The sequence below is a fragment of the Vulpes lagopus genome, chromosome 3 (assembly GCF_018345385.1).
Source record: "Vulpes lagopus strain Blue_001 chromosome 3, ASM1834538v1, whole genome shotgun sequence".
NCBI lineage: Eukaryota > Metazoa > Chordata > Mammalia > Carnivora > Canidae > Vulpes > Vulpes lagopus.
Genome location: NC_054826.1, coordinates 97,345,056 through 97,363,202, shown reverse-complemented (window position 1 = coordinate 97,363,202; position 18,147 = coordinate 97,345,056). Strand labels below are relative to the sequence as shown.

General features: G+C 46.7%; 1 protein-coding gene across 2 annotated transcripts; it reads left to right on the top strand.

The window, feature by feature from the left end:
• The first annotated feature begins 12,429 nt into the window (after positions 1-12,429).
• TRIM56 (tripartite motif containing 56) lies at positions 12,430-17,170 on the top strand. Of its 2 annotated transcripts, none has more exons than XM_041749739.1 (3): positions 12,430-12,580; positions 13,459-13,591; positions 13,703-17,170. In XM_041749739.1, exon 3 carries the CDS (start codon positions 13,704-13,706, stop codon positions 16,017-16,019), a length of 2,316 nt encoding a protein of 771 aa, XP_041605673.1. In that variant the 5' UTR covers positions 12,430-12,580; positions 13,459-13,591; position 13,703; the 3' UTR covers positions 16,020-17,170. The 2 variants fall into 2 exon arrangements, with proteins under 2 accessions (XP_041605673.1, XP_041605672.1); XM_041749738.1 differs by having other exon boundaries at positions 12,446-12,595.
• Positions 17,171-18,147: the final 977 nt, after the last annotated feature.

Here is an 18,147-nt window from a genome sequence, read left to right as displayed (position 1 = left end):
ATGACAGCTCAGAGCGGATGGTGCTGGTGGGTCTGGGGTGTGCAGGGGCGCGGCTAACCGGGAAGCGGGCAGAGAAAGAGAAGGTCTGGAGCAGACCAGAGTGGTCAGAGAAGAAGGCTAGGCCTGTGTTAAAGGAGTACATTTTGAAAAGGGAGTGACCCACGGTGTCAAATGTCGCGGGGGACACATTTAATGCTGGCCAGGTTATTTGTACAGGTGCTGCAAAGGGTGTAAATCAACACACGTAAACCTCTTAAGGCATACAATATTTTCCAAGCTAAGATGAAAGAATTACCTTCTGTGTGGAAATGTTCCAAAGGAGTTAATGCTTGAATTTTTATTTTTATATTTTTAAAAGATTTTATTTATTTAGGGACGCCTGGGCTCAGTGGTTGAGCATCTCTCATAGACTATAGGCGGAGGGAGAAGCAGGCTCCCTCTAGGGAGCGCGATGTGGGACTCAATCCCCGGACCCTGGATCACGCCCTGAGCCACCAAGGCGTCCCAAGGCTTGGATCTTTAAAAGCCTCTATTACTGTTCTTCTATCCTGAGTGTAGAACCAAGGCCAAGAAACGCCTTTCATGAAATTTCACCTGCTGTGCCTATAAGTCAATTGAAATCTTATCTCAGGGATATTCCTGACCTTTTTAAGTTTCTAACTATTAAGAAGTGACCTTCCTGGGATCCCTGGGTGGCGCAGCGGTTTGGCGCCTGCCTTTGGCCCGGGGCGCGATCCTGGAGACCCGGGATCGAATCCCACGTCGGGCTCCCGGTGCATGGAGCCTGCTTCTCCCTCTGCCTATGTCTCTGCTTCTCTCTCTCTCACTGTGTGCCTATCATAAAATAAATAAAATTTTAAAAAAAAATTTAAAAAAAAAAAAAAGAAGTGACCTTCCTTACCACTGTGAGGCTGAGACCTTAAAAAATAATAAACAAAATGTCAGAAAGGTTAGGGGGTGTAAAAGGTAAAAAGAAAAGAAAAAGAAGGGATTGCTGAAGGTACATTTGTGATGACAGTTGCCCCTCAAAAAGATACTTGTCTTTTTGAAGAGGAGGAGGAAGAAGAAGAGGAAGAAGAAGAAGAAGAAGAAGAAGAAGCAGCAGCAGCAGCTAGTGTCAACCCTGAGTTGCAAGGCAGGTGTTTCTGTCACTGGGCATCTGATCATGAGGTCTTTGGCATTGGGCCACAAGGGCTGACCAGGGACAGGATGGATTTTTGAGTGACTTGAAGTGAACCAACTTTGGTTCCTATAACCCTGACTGAATTCCAGCTTCATGCCGACAACAAATATCAGGACTGAGTTTGCCAGCTCTAATATCTAGAAGGTGAGCTGGAAGTTGGACACCAGTCTCATGGTGACAGCCAGAGGAGGGAATGATTTCTTTGCAGCAGGAGCTATGTCTCAGTCATGCTTCTCATCAGATGTGAACACATCCAGCCTGAAGGGTTTATGATAGTCACAGGCTTAAGCAGACATCAAACCCACATTGTCTGCCCTGCTGGATGGCAGAAGCACCAAAACCAGGACCGCAGGCAGGGTCTAGCACTATAATTTTGCTTTTAAGTGAATGTTACACAATAATTTCATTTTAAACTGTTTAGCGGCATCACTACCTTTAGAATTTAATGTTTCTTTTTTTTAAAAAAAGATTTTATTTATTTATTTGAGAGAGTGAATGCGCCAGAGAGAGCATGAGCAGGGAAGAGAGACAGAGGGGGAGAGAGAAGCAGACTCTCTGCTGAGGAGGGAGCCCAACTCAGGGCTCCATCCGAGGACCCTGGGATCATGACCTGAGCTAAAGGCAGATGCTTAGCTGATTGAACCACCCAGGCACCACTTTAATGGTTCTTTTTAATGATACTTGTCTGGGATCTAAGTATTGCTGAGGATCCCGTGATACCAGCATGTTGGTTTCCTCCAGGAAACTGAGGCAGCCCAGCACAATATAAAAGTGGAGGGAGGGATCCCAGGGTGGCGCAGCGGTTTGGCGCCTGCCTTTGGCCCAGGGCGCGATCCTGGAGACCCGGGATCGAATCCCACATCGGGCTCCTGGTGCATGGAGCCTGCTTCTCCCTCCGCCTGTGTCTCTGCCTCTCTCTCTCTCTCTGTGACTATCATAAATAAAAAAATAAAAAATAAAATAAATAAAAGTGGAGGGAGACATAAGGATAGCTGAACCCCAAACATGCTCCCCAGCCTACACTCTGGGAATTTGGCAGAAGGTGGAAGCCTTACGGGGTCCAGGTACGTGAGCACAACTTCTGCCCAAATCACTGACTGACCGGCAACTAAACTCTGCAGACACCAGGAGATCCCAAAGTTAGACTAGAATAAATGAGAACAGAAGAACCAGAGTAGAGATACCAATGACCACACACATCTGGGAGTCCAGTTTATGTCTTATGTTAAGTTGCTAAGCAACAGCAGCATCAGCAACAACCCTCAGCATCAAATGCTCCAAGATGCACAAAGAAATAGGAAAGTGTGACCCATACTCAGGAGAAAAGAGTAGGCAACAGAAACCAATTCTGCGTGGGCCCAGATGTGGCATTTAGCAGACACTTCAAAGCAGCTATTATGAATATTTGCAAAGAATTCAAGGGATTGCACTGATGAGAGTGAGTCAAAAAATAGAAAATCTCAGCAGGGAAACAGAAACTACTTTAAAAAAAAAAAAGAACCAGATGAAAATTCTATGGTTAAAAAGTAAAATAACTGGAATGAAAATTTCATTAGAAGCATTCAACAGCCAATTTGAGACGGCAGAAGCAAGAATCTGTCAATTCAAAGACAAGGGGATTAAAATTATCCAATCCAAAGAATAGAGAGGAAAAAGATTGAAGAAAAATGTACAGAGCCTCAGAGCCTGAGGAACAATGACAAGTGTACTAACATATGTGTAACAAGGAACCCAGGAGGAGAAGCGATCATTTAACTCTCATTTTTATATTCCAATAAGTTGTTAGCTCTTGCTGTTTAACAAAAACAATAACAAAAATATTCCCGCATATTTTGGGGGCACCTGACTAGCTCAGTCGGTGGAGTATGTGACTCTTGATCTCCAGGTCATGAGTTAGATCCCATGTTGAGTGTAGAGATTATTTAAAAATAAAATCTTAAAAAAAATCCTGTATATCTTGTTAAGAGAAGTTCAATGGTTTTTGTCCTTGTAAAATCAAAGACAAATTTAAAACTTTTTTCTATGTAGCTGTATTACACATATGGCAATGTCTTTAAGTAGTGACAAATTAGTTTTATTTATTTATTTTTGGTAAAAAATGTCTATTTACTTATTTATTTTTATTTTTATTTTTTTAAAGATTTTATTTCTTTATTCATGAGAAAGAGAGAGAGAGAGAGAGAGGCAGAGACACAGGCAGTCAGACAGTGAGAAAAGCAGGCCCCATGCAGAGAGCCTGATGTGGGACTTGATCCTGGGTCTCCAGGATCATGCCCTGGGCCAAAGGCAGGTGCTAAACCACTCAGGCACCCAGGGATCCCTACTTATTTATTTTTAAAATTCCAGTATAATTGGGATGCCTGGGTGGCTCAGTTGGTTAAACCTCTGACTTCAGCTCAGGTCATGATTTGGGGGTCCTGGGATCGAGCGCCAAGTTGGGCTCCATGCTCAGCTGGGAGTCTGCTTCTTCCTTTCCATCTGCCTTCCGCCTGTCCATGCTTTCTCTCTCTCTCTCTCTCTCTCTCTCTCAAATAAATAAATTAAAATTAAAAAAAAATTTTCAGTATAATTGACGTACAAGGTTATACTGGTTTCAGGTGTACAATATAGTGATTCAACAGTTCTATACATTACTCAGTGCTGATCAGGATACATGTACTCTTAATCCCCTTCACTTATTTAACCCATCCCCCAATCTACCTACCCTTTGGTAACAACCAGTTTGTTCTCTATATTTCAGATGCTGGGGTTTTTTGGTGGTTTGTCTCTTTTTCCCTTTGTTCATTTGTTTTGTTTCTTAAATTCAACTTATGGGAGTGTTTGTCTTTCTCTGACATATCTCACTTAGAATTATACTCTCTACATGCATTCATCTTGCAAATGGCAAAATCCCATTCATTTTTTATAGCTGAGTAATATTCCAGTGTGTGTGTGTGTGTGTGTGTGTGTGTGTGTGTGTGTGTGTGTATCATAGTACTAAATTACTTTTAAAGGATCTGAGGTAGTTTTCTCTTCAAGTCAATTATATTGTTGTTTAAATCAATTTCTTATTAAGTTTTTTAAACTAAAACAAAAATAAAGACAAAGAAGAACATTTCACAATGATAACGAGAAGACATAAAACTTATGAATGTATAGGTATCTAATAACAGAGCCCCCAAATTCATAAAGCAAAACTGACAGAACTGAATAGACAATTTAACCACTAAAGTTTGAGATTTCAATACTCTGTCATAAATTATCAAAACAACTAAACAGAAAATAAATAAGAATATAGAAGACTTGAACAACACTATCAGCCAATTTGATCTAACAAATATATACACACAACACTCCACCCAGCAACAGAAGAGCATCTGTTCTTTTCAAGCATGCATGAAACATTTTCTGAGATAAACTGCATGCTAGGCCATAAATCAAGTCTGAGTAAATTTAAAAGGGTTAAAATCATACAAAGCATTTTCTCTAACAACAGAATTAAATTAGTAATCTACAAGAGGAAGAAATCTGGGAATTTCCAAATATTTGGAAATTAAACAATGCACTTCTAACTAACGGCAGGTCAGAGAAGATATCACAAGGGAAATGAGAAAATATCTGGAATTAGGTGAAAAGATAAATACAAATATCAAAATTGATAAGATACAGAAAGTGGTGTACTGGAGCCAGCTGGCAGCTCCAGTTGTGCATGTCCCTCCCCAATTGCGTGTTCAGTGGCCTCACACTGATAGCCTGAAATCAATCATGGTGGGAGTATTTTTTTTAAGATTATATTTATTTATTTGAGAGAGACAGAGCATAAGCAAAGGGAGGGGCAGAGGGAGAGGAAAAAGCAGACTCCCAGCAAAGCAGGGAGCCTCACTTGGGGCTTGATCCCAGGACCCTGAAAGCAAGATCTGAGTTAAAGGCAGAGCTTAACCAACTGAGCCTCCCAGGTGCCCCCTCTGGTGAATGCAAGAGAAATTGGCAAATGATGTAAAATAAGGCTCCCCCACCCATCCCCCACCTGGACCTAGTCATTAAACATTTACTAGAATACCCACTAATTGCAGCAGCTAAGGCAATGCTTAAAGGGGAATGTATAGCTTTAAATATGTATGTTAAAAAAAAGAAAAAAAAGACAGAAGCACCTGGGTGGCTCAGTTGGTTAACTGCCTTTGGCTCTGGTCATGATTCCAGGATTCTGGGATTGAGCCCCATGTTGGGCTCCGTGCTCAGTGGGGAATCTGCTTTTCTCTCTGTCTCTCCCTTGGCTTGTGCTCTCTCTCTCTCTCTCGCTCTCTCTCTCTCACTCTCTCTCTCAAATAAATAAATTTTTTAAAATAAAATAAATAATAAATAAATAAATAAGACAGCTCTAAGAGTAATAATGTAAGTTTCCACCTCAAGAAGCTGGAAAAAGAAGAGCACATCAAACCCAAACTAAGTAGAAGAAAATAAATAATAAAAATCAGAGTGGAATCAATGAAATAGAACACAGAAAAGCAATAGAGAAAAATCAACGAGACAAAAATTGGTTCTTTGAGAACATCAACAAATAGCAAGACTGACCAAGAACAGACCAAGGTCTGTTACTACAGACCCTAAATAATCAAAAGCATTATAGAGGTCATTATGAAAAGTTTTATGTAAACAAATTAGGCAACGTAGATGAAATGAACAAATTCCTATTAACACACCAATTACCATAACTGTCTCTATTAAGAAAATCTGAATTGACCAATAGCCTGAAAAAAAAATGAGTGAATAATTTTAAAACCTTCCCACACAGAAAAGTCGAGGCCTAACATTGCTTCACTGAAGAATCTATCAAACTTTCAGGGAAAAAATAATACCAATTCTATACAAACCCTTTCAGTAAACAGGAGAAAAGAACACTTCCCAACCTTTTATAAGGTTCATATTACCCTGATATCAAAGCCAGACAAAGACATGACAAGAAAATAAAATAATAAACCAATATGACTCATGAACTCACTTTTTTGTCTTTATTGATTTATTTTTAGTAATCTCTACACACAATGTGGGACTTGAACTCATGACCCGCGATCAAGAGTTTCATGTTCTGACTGAGCCAGCCAGGTGTGCCTGGACACAAAAATTTTTAACAAAAAAAAATTTTTTGAAGATTTTATTTATTTATTCATGAGAGACCCAGAGACAGGCAGAGACATAGGCAGAGGGAAACTGCCTGGGACTCAGTGGGACTCAGTCCCAGGACTCCAGGATCACACCCTGAGCCAAAGGCAGCTGCTCAACCACTGAGTCACCCAGGTGTCCCAACAGAATATTGTCAAAGTGTACCCAACAACACATAAACAGGATTATACACTATGACTAAATGGAGTTTATTCTAGGAATGCCACGTTGCTTGAACTCTAAAAATAATATATCACATTAATAGAACAAAGGAAAAATGCATGATTTTCTCAACTGATGCAGAAAAAGAATTTGAAAAATTCAATTCTCATTATGATTTTTAAAAGCTTCAAGACTCTCAACAAAGCAGGAATAGAGGGGATTTCCTCAATCTGATAAAAGACATCTGCCAAAAACATACAGCTAACATCATACCTAATGATGAAAGACTGACTGCGTTTCCCCTATGACCAAGAACAAGACAAGAACATCTGCTCTTACCACTATTATTCAACATTTTTTGTGGATGCCAGCCAGTACAAAAAGGAAAGAAAAATATTAAAGGTATACGGATTACTTTTAAAGAAATGGATCCTTGGAAGAAATTAAACTGTCTTTATTCATAAATTGCATGGCCTTGTACATAGAATATCCTAAGGAACTGATGAAAAGAAGAAAAAAATCTATTAGAACTAATAAGTGAATTTAGCAAGGCCATAGATCCTAGATCAAAATATAAAAATCAGTTATAGTTCCATAAAATAGCAATAAACAAAAATGAGATTTTTCTTTCTGTCTTCCTCTGCCCCTCCTTCCCTCCCCTCTGTCTCTCTCCCTCTCTAATAATAATAACAATAATAATAATAATAATAATAATAATAATAATAAAATTCTAATTAAAAAACTGGCAAAAGATGGGGAATCCCTGGGTGGCTCAGCGGTTTAGCACCTGCCTTCGGCCCAGGGCGTGACCCTGGAGTCCCCGGATCGAGTCCCCGGATCGAGTCCCACGTCGGGCTCCCTGCATGGAGCCTGCTTCTCCCTCTGCCTGCCTGTGTCTCTGCCTCTCTCTCTCTCTCTCTCTCTCTCTCTGCGTTTCTCAGAAATAAGTAAATAAAATCTTTTTAAAAAATTGGCAAAAGAACAGACATTTCACAGAAGATGATATATGGATGGTTAAATCAGCATGTGAAAAGATAGTCAACGTCATTAGCTATTAGGAAAATGCAAATTAAAACCATGATGAGATGTCACACCTATTAGAACTAAAACAAAGAAATCTGACAAAACTAAATGCTGGTGATGATGTAGAAAAACTGAATCTCTCATACATTCCTGATGAGAAGGTAAAATGGTACAATCACTCTGGAAAATCCTGGGGCCGTTTCTTTTAAAATTAAACCAATGCTTATCACACAACTGAGAAGTCATACTTTTAAGCCTCTATCCCAGAGACTTGAAAACTTAAACACAAAACCAGTAGAGAAATTATTATAGTAGCTATATTTGTAGTAGCACAAACTGGAAACAATTTGAATGTGTTCCAAGAGGAGAATGGATACACAAACTGAGGAGTTCCCAAACAATGTAATATTATCCTGTAAGAAAAGGAATGAACCACTGACATGTATATAATAACTTGGGTGGATCTCCAAAGGTTTCAAGCTTTATGACTTTATTTATGTAACATTCCTGAAATGGCAAAATTATAGAGGTGGGCAACAGCTCACTGGCTGGCTGCCAGGAGTTAGGGATGGGGGAAGGGAGTTTCTTTGTGTTGATGGGGTAGTTCTGCATGTTGATTATGGTGGTGATTACATGCATCTGCACTTTTAATAAAGCTGCATAGAACTATACACGACACATGCACACACAGTGAAAAATGAATAAAGTCTACAATCTAGTTAACAATTTGGTCCCAAAGTCAATTTCCTTATTTTTATATTGTACCGTATATGATTGTGTTGGTAATGAGTAACGATATGCATTTGTCAAAACTCACAGAACCATATACTTAAATAGGTGATTTTAACTGTGTGTAAATTCTACCTCAGAATGCTAATTTTAAAATATAAAATAAATTGTACATTCACCGAAAAAGAGAGGAAGGGAGGGAGGGAGGGAGGAAAAGGTGAAGGAAGGAAGGGAAGAAGAAACAGCTACTTGGGAGTAAACAGAAACCACCCAAAGTAAAGGAAACACACACACACACACACACACACACACACACACACCACATTCATGTCCTCAGAAAGGGAGTATTATTTTTGTATTATTACAAAAAATTATAATAAAAATAGGATACTCATTAATTAAAACTGTGACAGCAAAATAAAATAAAATAAAACTGTGACAGCAGATTTGAAAAACACAATAGTTAGAGGCTTAAGTTGCAGAAATCTTCCAGAAAGTAGTACAAAAAGACAGAAATGAAAAATGGAAGAAAACACAAAATTGGAGGACCCATCTGGGAGGTCCTGCATCTGAATAGTGGAAGTTCCAGAGAGGGAAATGGAGGAGAAATCGGAGAAACCAAGGGCAGAGAATCCTCAACAACACAGGAGAATTTCCCAGACCTGAAGGAAAATGTGCTTTGAGACCGAAAGAGCCCAATAAATGCTCAGCATGACACTACTTGCTGCTAAATGCAGAATACTGGGGACAAAGAGAAGATTCTAAAAGCTTCCAAAGATGACTGGCTCCTGAAAGCTCATTGTTAAATTTTAGGAATTTTGCAGCCAGTTGTTAAATGATTGGGAGCATGAAATCAGCCCTACTGGGAATATTTACACCATTATTTACATCATGGAAACTGCTAAGAGGGAAAGCTGGCTTAACAGCATATTGCTAAACAGTTAAGTACATTACAGCATATAATTTATGCAGCTGTTAACAGTAATAACTATGAAGAATGTACAGAAACACCAAAAATGTTGAGGCACCTGAGTGGCTCAGTCGGTTAAGTGTTCGACTCTCAATTTCAGCTCAGGTCATGATCTCACAGTCCTGGGATTGAACCCCGAATTGTAGGTTTCCAAGCTCGGCGGCAGGGAGTCTGCTTAAGACTCTCTCTCTCTCTCCCTCTGCCCCTATCCCTCTCTAAAATAAATAAGTTAATAGCAAAAAAAAATCCCACAGAAAATGTTGACATAACATTGTTAGGTAAGTAAACAAAAAGTATAAGCACGCTATAAATATAATTACAGTAAAATATATTCATAGGAACAGAGACCAAAGGAAATAAACACAGGAAAAAAGTTATTTTGTTACAATGATGATAGGAGTGTTTTAAAGTTTACATGATCCTTATTATTGATATAAATTAAGATTAAACATGTTTGCTCAGCTCACCCTCCCCAAGTACCTACATCACAAATCTCAAACTTTCTTAATGAAAATCCTATAAATGGTGACTCACTGCTTTAAGGCTTTCTAGGATTCTAGACAGGTAATTTTATTTTTTTAAAGATTTTATTTATTTATTCCTGAGAGACACAGAGAGAGAGAAAGAGAGAGAGAGAGGTGGGGGGGGGGGCAGAGACACAGGCAGAGGGAGAAGTAGGCTCCATGCAGGGACCCCGATGTGGGACTCAATCCCGGGTCTCCAGGATCAGACCCTGGGCGGAAGGCAGGTGCTAAACCGCTGAGCCATCCGGGCTGCCCTAGGCAGGTAATTTTAAATTTTGTTCTGCCTCCCCAGCCCCATCTCCTACCACTTCCCTCCATCCCCTTGCTCTCCAGTCCTATCAGACCAACTGCCACCGTGAAAGGCCTTCCTTCCCCCCCGGGGTTATCTTGAGGAACCCCCAGCATCCAGGGAGAATCTGCACACCCCACTCTCATGTGTGTCTCTGTGGTAATGCTTATCATTTCGCTGGAGGTGAGTTATGCCTTTGCTTAGGAGTCTGTTCTCTGCGGAAGAAACTGTCTTCTTGGAGCCCGGCTGTACACCGTAGGTGCTGTAAGCAATTATTCAGGGTTTGGGGAGGCAGGGTAGGAGGCTGTTGTAATGCCACCTCTTCCATGAAGCCCTCCTGATTCCCACACTACCACCACCCTTCTGGGAGAAACCACTCTCCCTCTCTCATATTGGCATGGCACTTGATGTGACCTTGGGTGATGGACTTACTCTCTCCGTAACTTAGCTTCCTCATTTGTAAAGCGGAGGCAATAACCGTACCTATGTCAGCAGATTATCATGATGATTAAACCAGGTTGTGGGGACCGCTGGCTCAGGGGTTGAGCATCTGCCTTGGGCTCAGGTCATGATCCAGGCATCCTGGGATCGAGTTCCACATCGGGCTCCCTGCAGGGAGCCTGCCTCTCCCTCTGCTTATGTCTCTGCCTCTTTCTCTGTGTCTCACATGAATAAATAAAGAAAATATTTTAAAAATTAAAAAAGAAATAAATAAACCAGGTTGTGTTTTCAACACCCGTGCCATGCTCACAGTAAATACCCAATAAAAAGAAGCCACTGAGATGATGATTTTGACATTTGCCTTGCTCTCTCATATTGCAATATGTAAAAATTCTCACCTCTCCTATTAGATTGAAAACTCCTCTTGAGTGGGGAACATATCCTGTTTATCTCTGTATGGTCCACAGTGCACGGCAAGCTGTCTGGCCACAGTAGACGTCTGACGGATTGTTCCTGGTGTTCATAAAGAAGCACACACAGAGGCCATACACACATGCAGGTGTGTGCATATGCTTGTAGACACACATGTACTGATATGTCCATCTGTTGGCTAGACTGGCTGGTCTGCAGCAGTTGACCACCTCCGTCTTCTGGAAGTGGGGCTCCTGCAATCTTCTCTCTCTTAGGGTTCCCACCTGCTTCTCTGGCCACTACTTCTCACCTTCCTTCACGCCCCCACCCCCACCCTGGCTTGCCCTGAAATGTCTGGTCCCCATGGTGCCGTCTCAGCCCTGCTCTTCTCGCTCTGGGATGCACTATTGCAGGACTTCATAAAAACCACAGAAGAGTATAGAAAGGTCACAAGCCTCGGTGTCCTCAGCCTTACCCTCCCTTCTGACCTCCAGACCTCAAAGCCTGCCTCCTTCCTTCACCTTCCTTCCCCAGCACCTGTCACCAGTGCCCCGGCTTCGTTGCCTTCAACAATAGCGGCCTTATAAGGATCCCATCCTCCACCCTCTTCTCTGTCCTATGGCCACCATCTCGGCTCCAGATCCTTCCACGTTTTACCTGGACCCTGCTGCCAGAATGAGCTTTCCTTGGGTCAATGTCCTGCTGAAATTCTGCCACTGTGAACAGAGGGAGGCACACGCTGATAGACAACATAATACATCAATGGTCGTTTCTTAACTGTAGAATCTAAGTGGTACGTATATGAGTGTTTGTGGCAATTCCTTCAACATTTTCTGTGCTTTAAATTTTTCATAAGATATGGGGGAAAATATCCTTCAATGGTTTCTTTTGACTTTTTGGATAAAACACAGACTCCATCACGGAGAATAGAAGACCCTCTATGATCTGGCCACTGCCTCCCTCCATTACCTCACCTGATGCCGCTCACATGTCCCCTTCCCGGTAAACCATCCCAAATTACTTGGAGCCACTGGGAAGAGTTGAGGGTATTTCATTCCTCCGTACCCACGGGCTTGCTGTGCTCGATTCCCAGAATGTTCTTCCCTGTGTTCTTCCCAAAATCCTACGTGCCCTTCAAGCTCAACTCAAGTGATGCTTCTTCCAGGAAGCCTTCGCTGACTGCTCAGCTCCAAAGCTCCTCATCTGGTTCCCATGCCTCTGTCCTGGCTCTGCAAAAGTCTGTGGCACGAAGGCCATACCTAGGACTGAATTTACAGCTATGCTGCCTCACTGGAGACCTGGCCCTAGGACTGGGCTCTAGTTACTGCTTCTGTATCACTGAGGATCTCTAATTTCTCCCCTCAGAGGACTCGTCCTCAGGCAGTTCCTCTGCGTGTGCCACAAATACACTTAGCTGGCTGAGCTGGATCCAGAGGCTAGACGGGGCAGGCCCACCTGGGGAGGCCCATCCAGCCCCCGGGGCCTGCAGGAGGGGCCTGGCGGCCAGGGTAAAGGCCCCCCTCCTGAGGAAGAGATCCTGGCTGGGGTAGGGAAGAAGGCGGGGCCTGAAGCCGTGCAAGTCGGTGTCCCGGGCTGGGGACGGAAGTTGCAGAAGTACCATTAGTTTCAGTTTTGTTTCTCCCTCAGGCACCCAGTCACAGCAGCGTCCTGGCCTGGGGGGCTCCCCACTCCCCATCCTGGAGCCCAAGGTCAGCTCAGGCCCGGTAAGGAGGGCCGGGAGGGCAGAGGAAGGAGGAGCTGAGCTGGAGGGAATGGGGGGAAGGGAGCGGTAGGAAGAGGAAGGGGGAGGGGAGGGGCCCGGAAGGCGGGAGGAGAAGGGAGGGGGTGCGGCACACCCCAGATCGCCCTACTCTGGAACCAGAGGCATGATGCTTACCTGGGAGATCCCCTCTGTCCCTCTGTTGGCCTCTCCTCCCGGCCCCCACTCCCCAGAAGTTTGGGGGACACTCCCTCACCGCAGTCTCCTCCTGGGGGATTTTTCCACTGTGCTGGCATCTGGGGAGAGTCACCGACCCACACAGCTCCCCCTTCCAGAGGCTTCTAGGAAAGCAGAAGCCCCTTGCAGGAGGCAGGCAGAAAGGCCTCTAGCAGATGAGGCACAGGCTCTGGTGGCCCCGAGGTTTAGCAGCTAGAAGGACAGCAGGACAGCCCCTTCCCCATAGCCTCCCTTCCTTCTGCTTCAGAACCCCTACCAAGGAAGTCCAGCAGGAAGGAGGGCCCCCACCAGGTGCTGCTTCCAGGGTCTAGTGTATGTGGGATGCAGGAACTGGGCCCCCCGTATCCTGCTCCAGCTTCCTGCTGGACCCTCCCCTGTGTCCTCTCTGCCAGCCCCAGCTCCCCACTGGACCCTCCCCTGTGTCCTCTCTGCCTGCCCCAGCTCCCCCCCTGGACCCTACCCTGTGTCCTCTCTACCTGCCCCCACCCCAGCACCTGCCCCTAGCAGTACCTCAGGACCACTCACACAGGGCTAGCATCACACTAGCTATAGGCCTGTCACCCTGGGGTGCTAATCATTTCACTCTTAACTCCCTAAGGCTGGACTTCTTGGTCTTATCATTTCTCACAGCCCTAGGCACAAGGCAAGCAGTGTTTGCTTTTGCACTTTTGTTGAATGTATGTACGGAGTGGGGGAGCTCCCTAGCTCAAGAGCAAGTGGCCACAAGCTCTGCAAGATCAGAAGAAGATTCCTGGCCATTCAGGTGAGACCCCAGAACCTGGTGGGGCTTGAGGATGGGGGGAGAGGCAGGCTGGCAGGCTGGAGATACTGTGGAGGTACCCTCTGCCCTCTGACCCTGACCCCTCGCTTGCAGCATGGTTTCCCAGGGATCCTCGCCCTCCCTACTGGAAGCCCTGAGCAGCGATTTCCTGGCCTGTAAAATATGTCTGGAGCAGCTTCGGGCACCCAAAACGTTGCCCTGCCTGCACACCTACTGCCAGGACTGCCTGGCCCAGCTGGCCGAGGGCGGCCACCTCCGATGCCCCGAGTGCCGGGAGACAGTGCCTGTGCCACCAGCAGGCGTGGCCGCCTTCAAGACCAACTTCTTTGTCAACGGGCTGCTGGATTTGGTGAGGGCCCGGGCTGGTGGAGACTTGCGCGCGGGGAAGCCAGCCTGTGCGCTGTGTCCCCTAATGGGGGGGGCCGGCACAGGAGGGCCAGCCACGGCCCGGTGCCTGGACTGTGCGGATGACCTGTGCCAGGCCTGTGCTGATGGGCACCGCTGCACCCGGCAGACCCACACCCACCGGGTGGTGGACCTGGTGGGCTACCGGGCAGGCTGGTACGACGAGGAGGCCCGGGAGCGCCAGGCGGCCCAGTGTCCCCAGCACCCCGGGGAGGCTCTGCGCTTCCTATGCCAGCCCTGCTCTCAGCTGCTGTGCCGCGAGTGCCGCCTGGACCCCCACTTGGACCACCCCTGCCTCCCACTGGCTGAGGCTGTGCGCGCCCGGAGGCCAGGCCTGGAGGAGCTGCTGGCAGGTGTGGACAACAACCTGGCTGAGCTCGAGTCCGCCCGGATGGTGGAAAAGGAAGCCTTGGCCCGTCTGCGGGAGCAAGCTGCTAAGGTGGGGACACAGGTGGAGGAGGTGGCTGAGGGGGTCCTCCGGGCCCTCCTGGCCCAGAAGCAGGAGGTGCTGGGGCAGCTACGGGCCCATGTGGAGGCTGCCGAGGAGGCTGCTCGGGAGAGACTGGGGGAGCTGGAGAGCCGGGAGCAAGTGGCCAGGGCTGCGGCTGCCTTCGCCCGTCGGGTGCTCAGCCTGGGCCGCGAGGCTGAGATACTCTCGCTGGAAGGGGCAATTGCCCAGAGGCTCCGGCAGCTGCAGGGTTGTCCCTGGATGCCTGGGCCAGCCCCCTGCCTGCTGCCCCAGCTGGAGCTCCATCCTGGGCTCCTGGACAAGAACTGCCGCCTGCTACGGCTCTCCTTTGAGGAGCAGCAGCCCCAGAAAGACAGTGGGAAGGATGAAGCTGAAAGCCAGGGAGGGGATGAAACTCAGAGCTGGAGAGAGGATGGAGCCAAGTCAGAGAGACAAGGTGCAGTCCAGCCCCAGAGCAGGGATGGAGCTTATGCCCCAAAGGAGAACAGAGCCCAGACACCCCAGGAAGATGGAGCCCAGACCCCAAAGGAGGACAGAGCCAAGACACCCCAGGAAGATGGAGCCCAGACCCCAAAAGAGGGCAGAGCCCAGACACCCCTAGAAGATGAAGGAGCCCAGACCCCAAGGGGTGGCAGATCCAACAAAAAGAGGAAGTTCAAAGGCAGGCTCAAGTCAATTTCCCGGGAGCCCAGCCCAGCACCCGGGCTGAACTTGGAGGGCTCTGGCCTCCTCCCCAGGCCCATTTTTTCCTGCAGCTTCCCCACACGGATGCCTGGAGACAAGCGGTCTCCTCGGATCACAGGGCTCTGTCCCTTTGGCCCCCGGGAGATCCTGGTGGCCGACGAGCAGAACAGGGCACTGAAGCGCTTCTCCCTCAGCGGTGACTACAGGGGCGCGGTACCCGTCCCTGAGGGCTGCTCCCCGTGCAGCGTGGCCGCCCTGCAGGGGGCAGTGGCCTTCTCGGCTGGTGCAAGGCTCTACCTCATCAGCCCTGATGGCGAAGTGCAGTGGCGCCGGGCCCTGAGCCTCTCCCAGGCCAGCCACGCTGTAGCTGCGATGCCAAGTGGGGACCGGGTGGCCGTCAGCGTGTCAGGCCACGTGGAGGTGTACAACATGGAAGGCAGCCTGGCCACCCGGTTTATCCCGGGGGGCAAGGCTAACAGGGGCCTGCGGGCACTGGTGTTCCTGACCACCAGCCCCCAGGGCAACTTTGTTGGCTCCGACTGGCAGCAGAATAGTGTGGTGGTCTGTGATGGGCTGGGCCAGGTGATTGGGGAGTACCGGGGGCCAGGCCTGCACGGCTGCCAGCCAGGCTCTGTGTCTGTAGATAAGAAAGGCTACATCTTTCTGACCCTTCGCGAGGTCAACAAGGTGGTGATCCTAGATCCTAAGGGGTCACTGCTGGGCGACTTCCTGACAGCTTATCACGGCCTGGAAAAGCCCAGAGTGACCACCATGGTAGACGGCAGGCATCTGGTCGTGTCTCTCAGTAACGGGACCATCCATGTCTTTCGGGTCCGCTCTCCTGATAGTTAAAGGGCTAGGACTGGGGAGGGTCTGGGGGAGGGGCGGGGGGCTGTAGGGAGGGACGAGGGAGGCAAGGCTGCCATGGGATGTGGTGGCTGAGGGCATTTCCCAGAGGGCAGGGGCTGGCAACCTTTCAATGTGAAGTGCCAAACTGCCAACCCCTCTTCGGTGTGCAGGGATGGGACCAAGGGCCGTGGTAGGACCACGGCTCTCAGAAACAGGGGAGGAGGGTGCCGGGGGCTACCTAGGCCTCCTGCTTTTTATGGGTGACTGTCTGCCTCTGCTGATGCCCTTATAGATTAGGTTTCTGAAATTCGTAACCCTGTGCCAATTTGCGTTCTTCGAAACCATTCCCCAATGCAGTGGCTCAGGGAGGGTTGGTAGAAGGAATCCTCTAAGCCAAGCAGGGCTCAGGGTATGTCAGGTGTGTGCCTTCTGGAAGAGAGTTGAGAACCCAGCTTCCCCTCAGGGGCACGCCAGGTCATAAGAGGCATAGGATTTTGAAATGGCTGCAGCCAGGAAGTAGAGGCTCCTCTGGTCATGGTGTCCTCCAGTGAAGGACAGAAAATCTGGCCTTCGTTTGGCTGAACTGAAGGGTGACGGGATTTGCCCTCAGGTAGGCTGTTATTGCTGAGGGAAATAACCTAGCCCCGAGGGCTAGGTGTGGGGCCATGGGGCCAAACCAGCTGGAAAACCTGAGAAGTCAGTAGTGGGTCTGGGCCGGGAGGAGGAATGAAATCTACAGGGAAGGATTCCGTTGGAGGTGAGCTGTGACCACTGGTCTCTTGCATGGGCAGTGACAGAGCCAGAACCGAGGTGGACATGTTGAGCCAGGGGCTGTCTTGAGACGACCAAAGTGAATTTAATGTAGGGATTGTGAATGATGGAATGTTCATGGGAACCAGAGGGATTTTGGACAAGTCCAGAGGGAAAGCGCAGGGCATTAGGAGTGGGGAGAAGAAGCCCCTTTTCTGGAGAAGTCATTGCTCATTCATTGAAGCAATAGGGAAAATCATCAATGTCAAGCAGATAAATTCAATTATATAAGAACTTCAGACATTTGCACAGCAAAGAATACTGAAAGATGAAAGGAAAACCAGTTAAGGGGAGGAAGCTATGTAGAATTGGTCCGAATAAGGAATATTCGGAATAATTGGTGAATAATTGGTCCGAATAATTCTACCAATTCTAGTAGAAGCAGTGACCAAGAGATCTACTTGGTTTAGAAGACCAAACAGGCTGGCCCCCGGGAGGTAACTCACACAGGCCAGCGTTAGGAAACAATCAAATAAAGTCAACCCCTTGCATCCATCAGAAATACATTTTAAAAATATGTCATGGAGAAATAGACTCCCGACACCAGGAGTCATGCTTTTTTGGAGAGCAGTTTGGCAATACTTGACAAAGGTAGAAAGAAATGACTGTAAGACTAAGTTATCTCACTTTGGGGAATACATTCTGGGAAAATAATTCAAAAGAAAGAAAGTATTTGCACAGAGATATGTGTGGCCACCTCTATATCACAGTCATCAATTGGAAACTGCTTGGCTGTGGGGGACAGCCGAGTAGATTGTGGTCTATTAAGACGATGAGCTATTGCCTTCACATATGACAACTATGAGAACTATTTTGAAAAATATGATGCTATGTGATGCAATCACAGCAAAAAAAAAGAGAGAAAGGGAGAGAGAGAATTTGGAATGATGATCACATAATGATAGCAACAAGGTAAAAGTATTTCTGAATAGTTATCGAGTGGAAATAGGTTCAACATTTGTAAATAGTGATTTGGGAGACTGGGTTCTGGTCTTTTCGTGCTGTTACTCATATATACACATTCCTACTCCAGTTATTATTGACCATTACATAACATATATGCTTGAATATTTGCATCAAAAAAATAAACCTCTATAAATTATATTCGAGAATAGCTATTGGATTTGCAAATGAATGTGTCAGTTAGCACAAATGAGACTGTCCGGTTGAAGGAGAGGCAGGAGTTGGGGGAGAATCCCAACTGGCCAGGGCCCCGCAGGGAAGAAGAGCCTGTCTGGTGAATGACCATGAAACCTGCCCTGGGGACGTATGCAGAGGTCACAGAGTCCTCTGGGGTGATCAGACCATTGTGGAGTGTCCA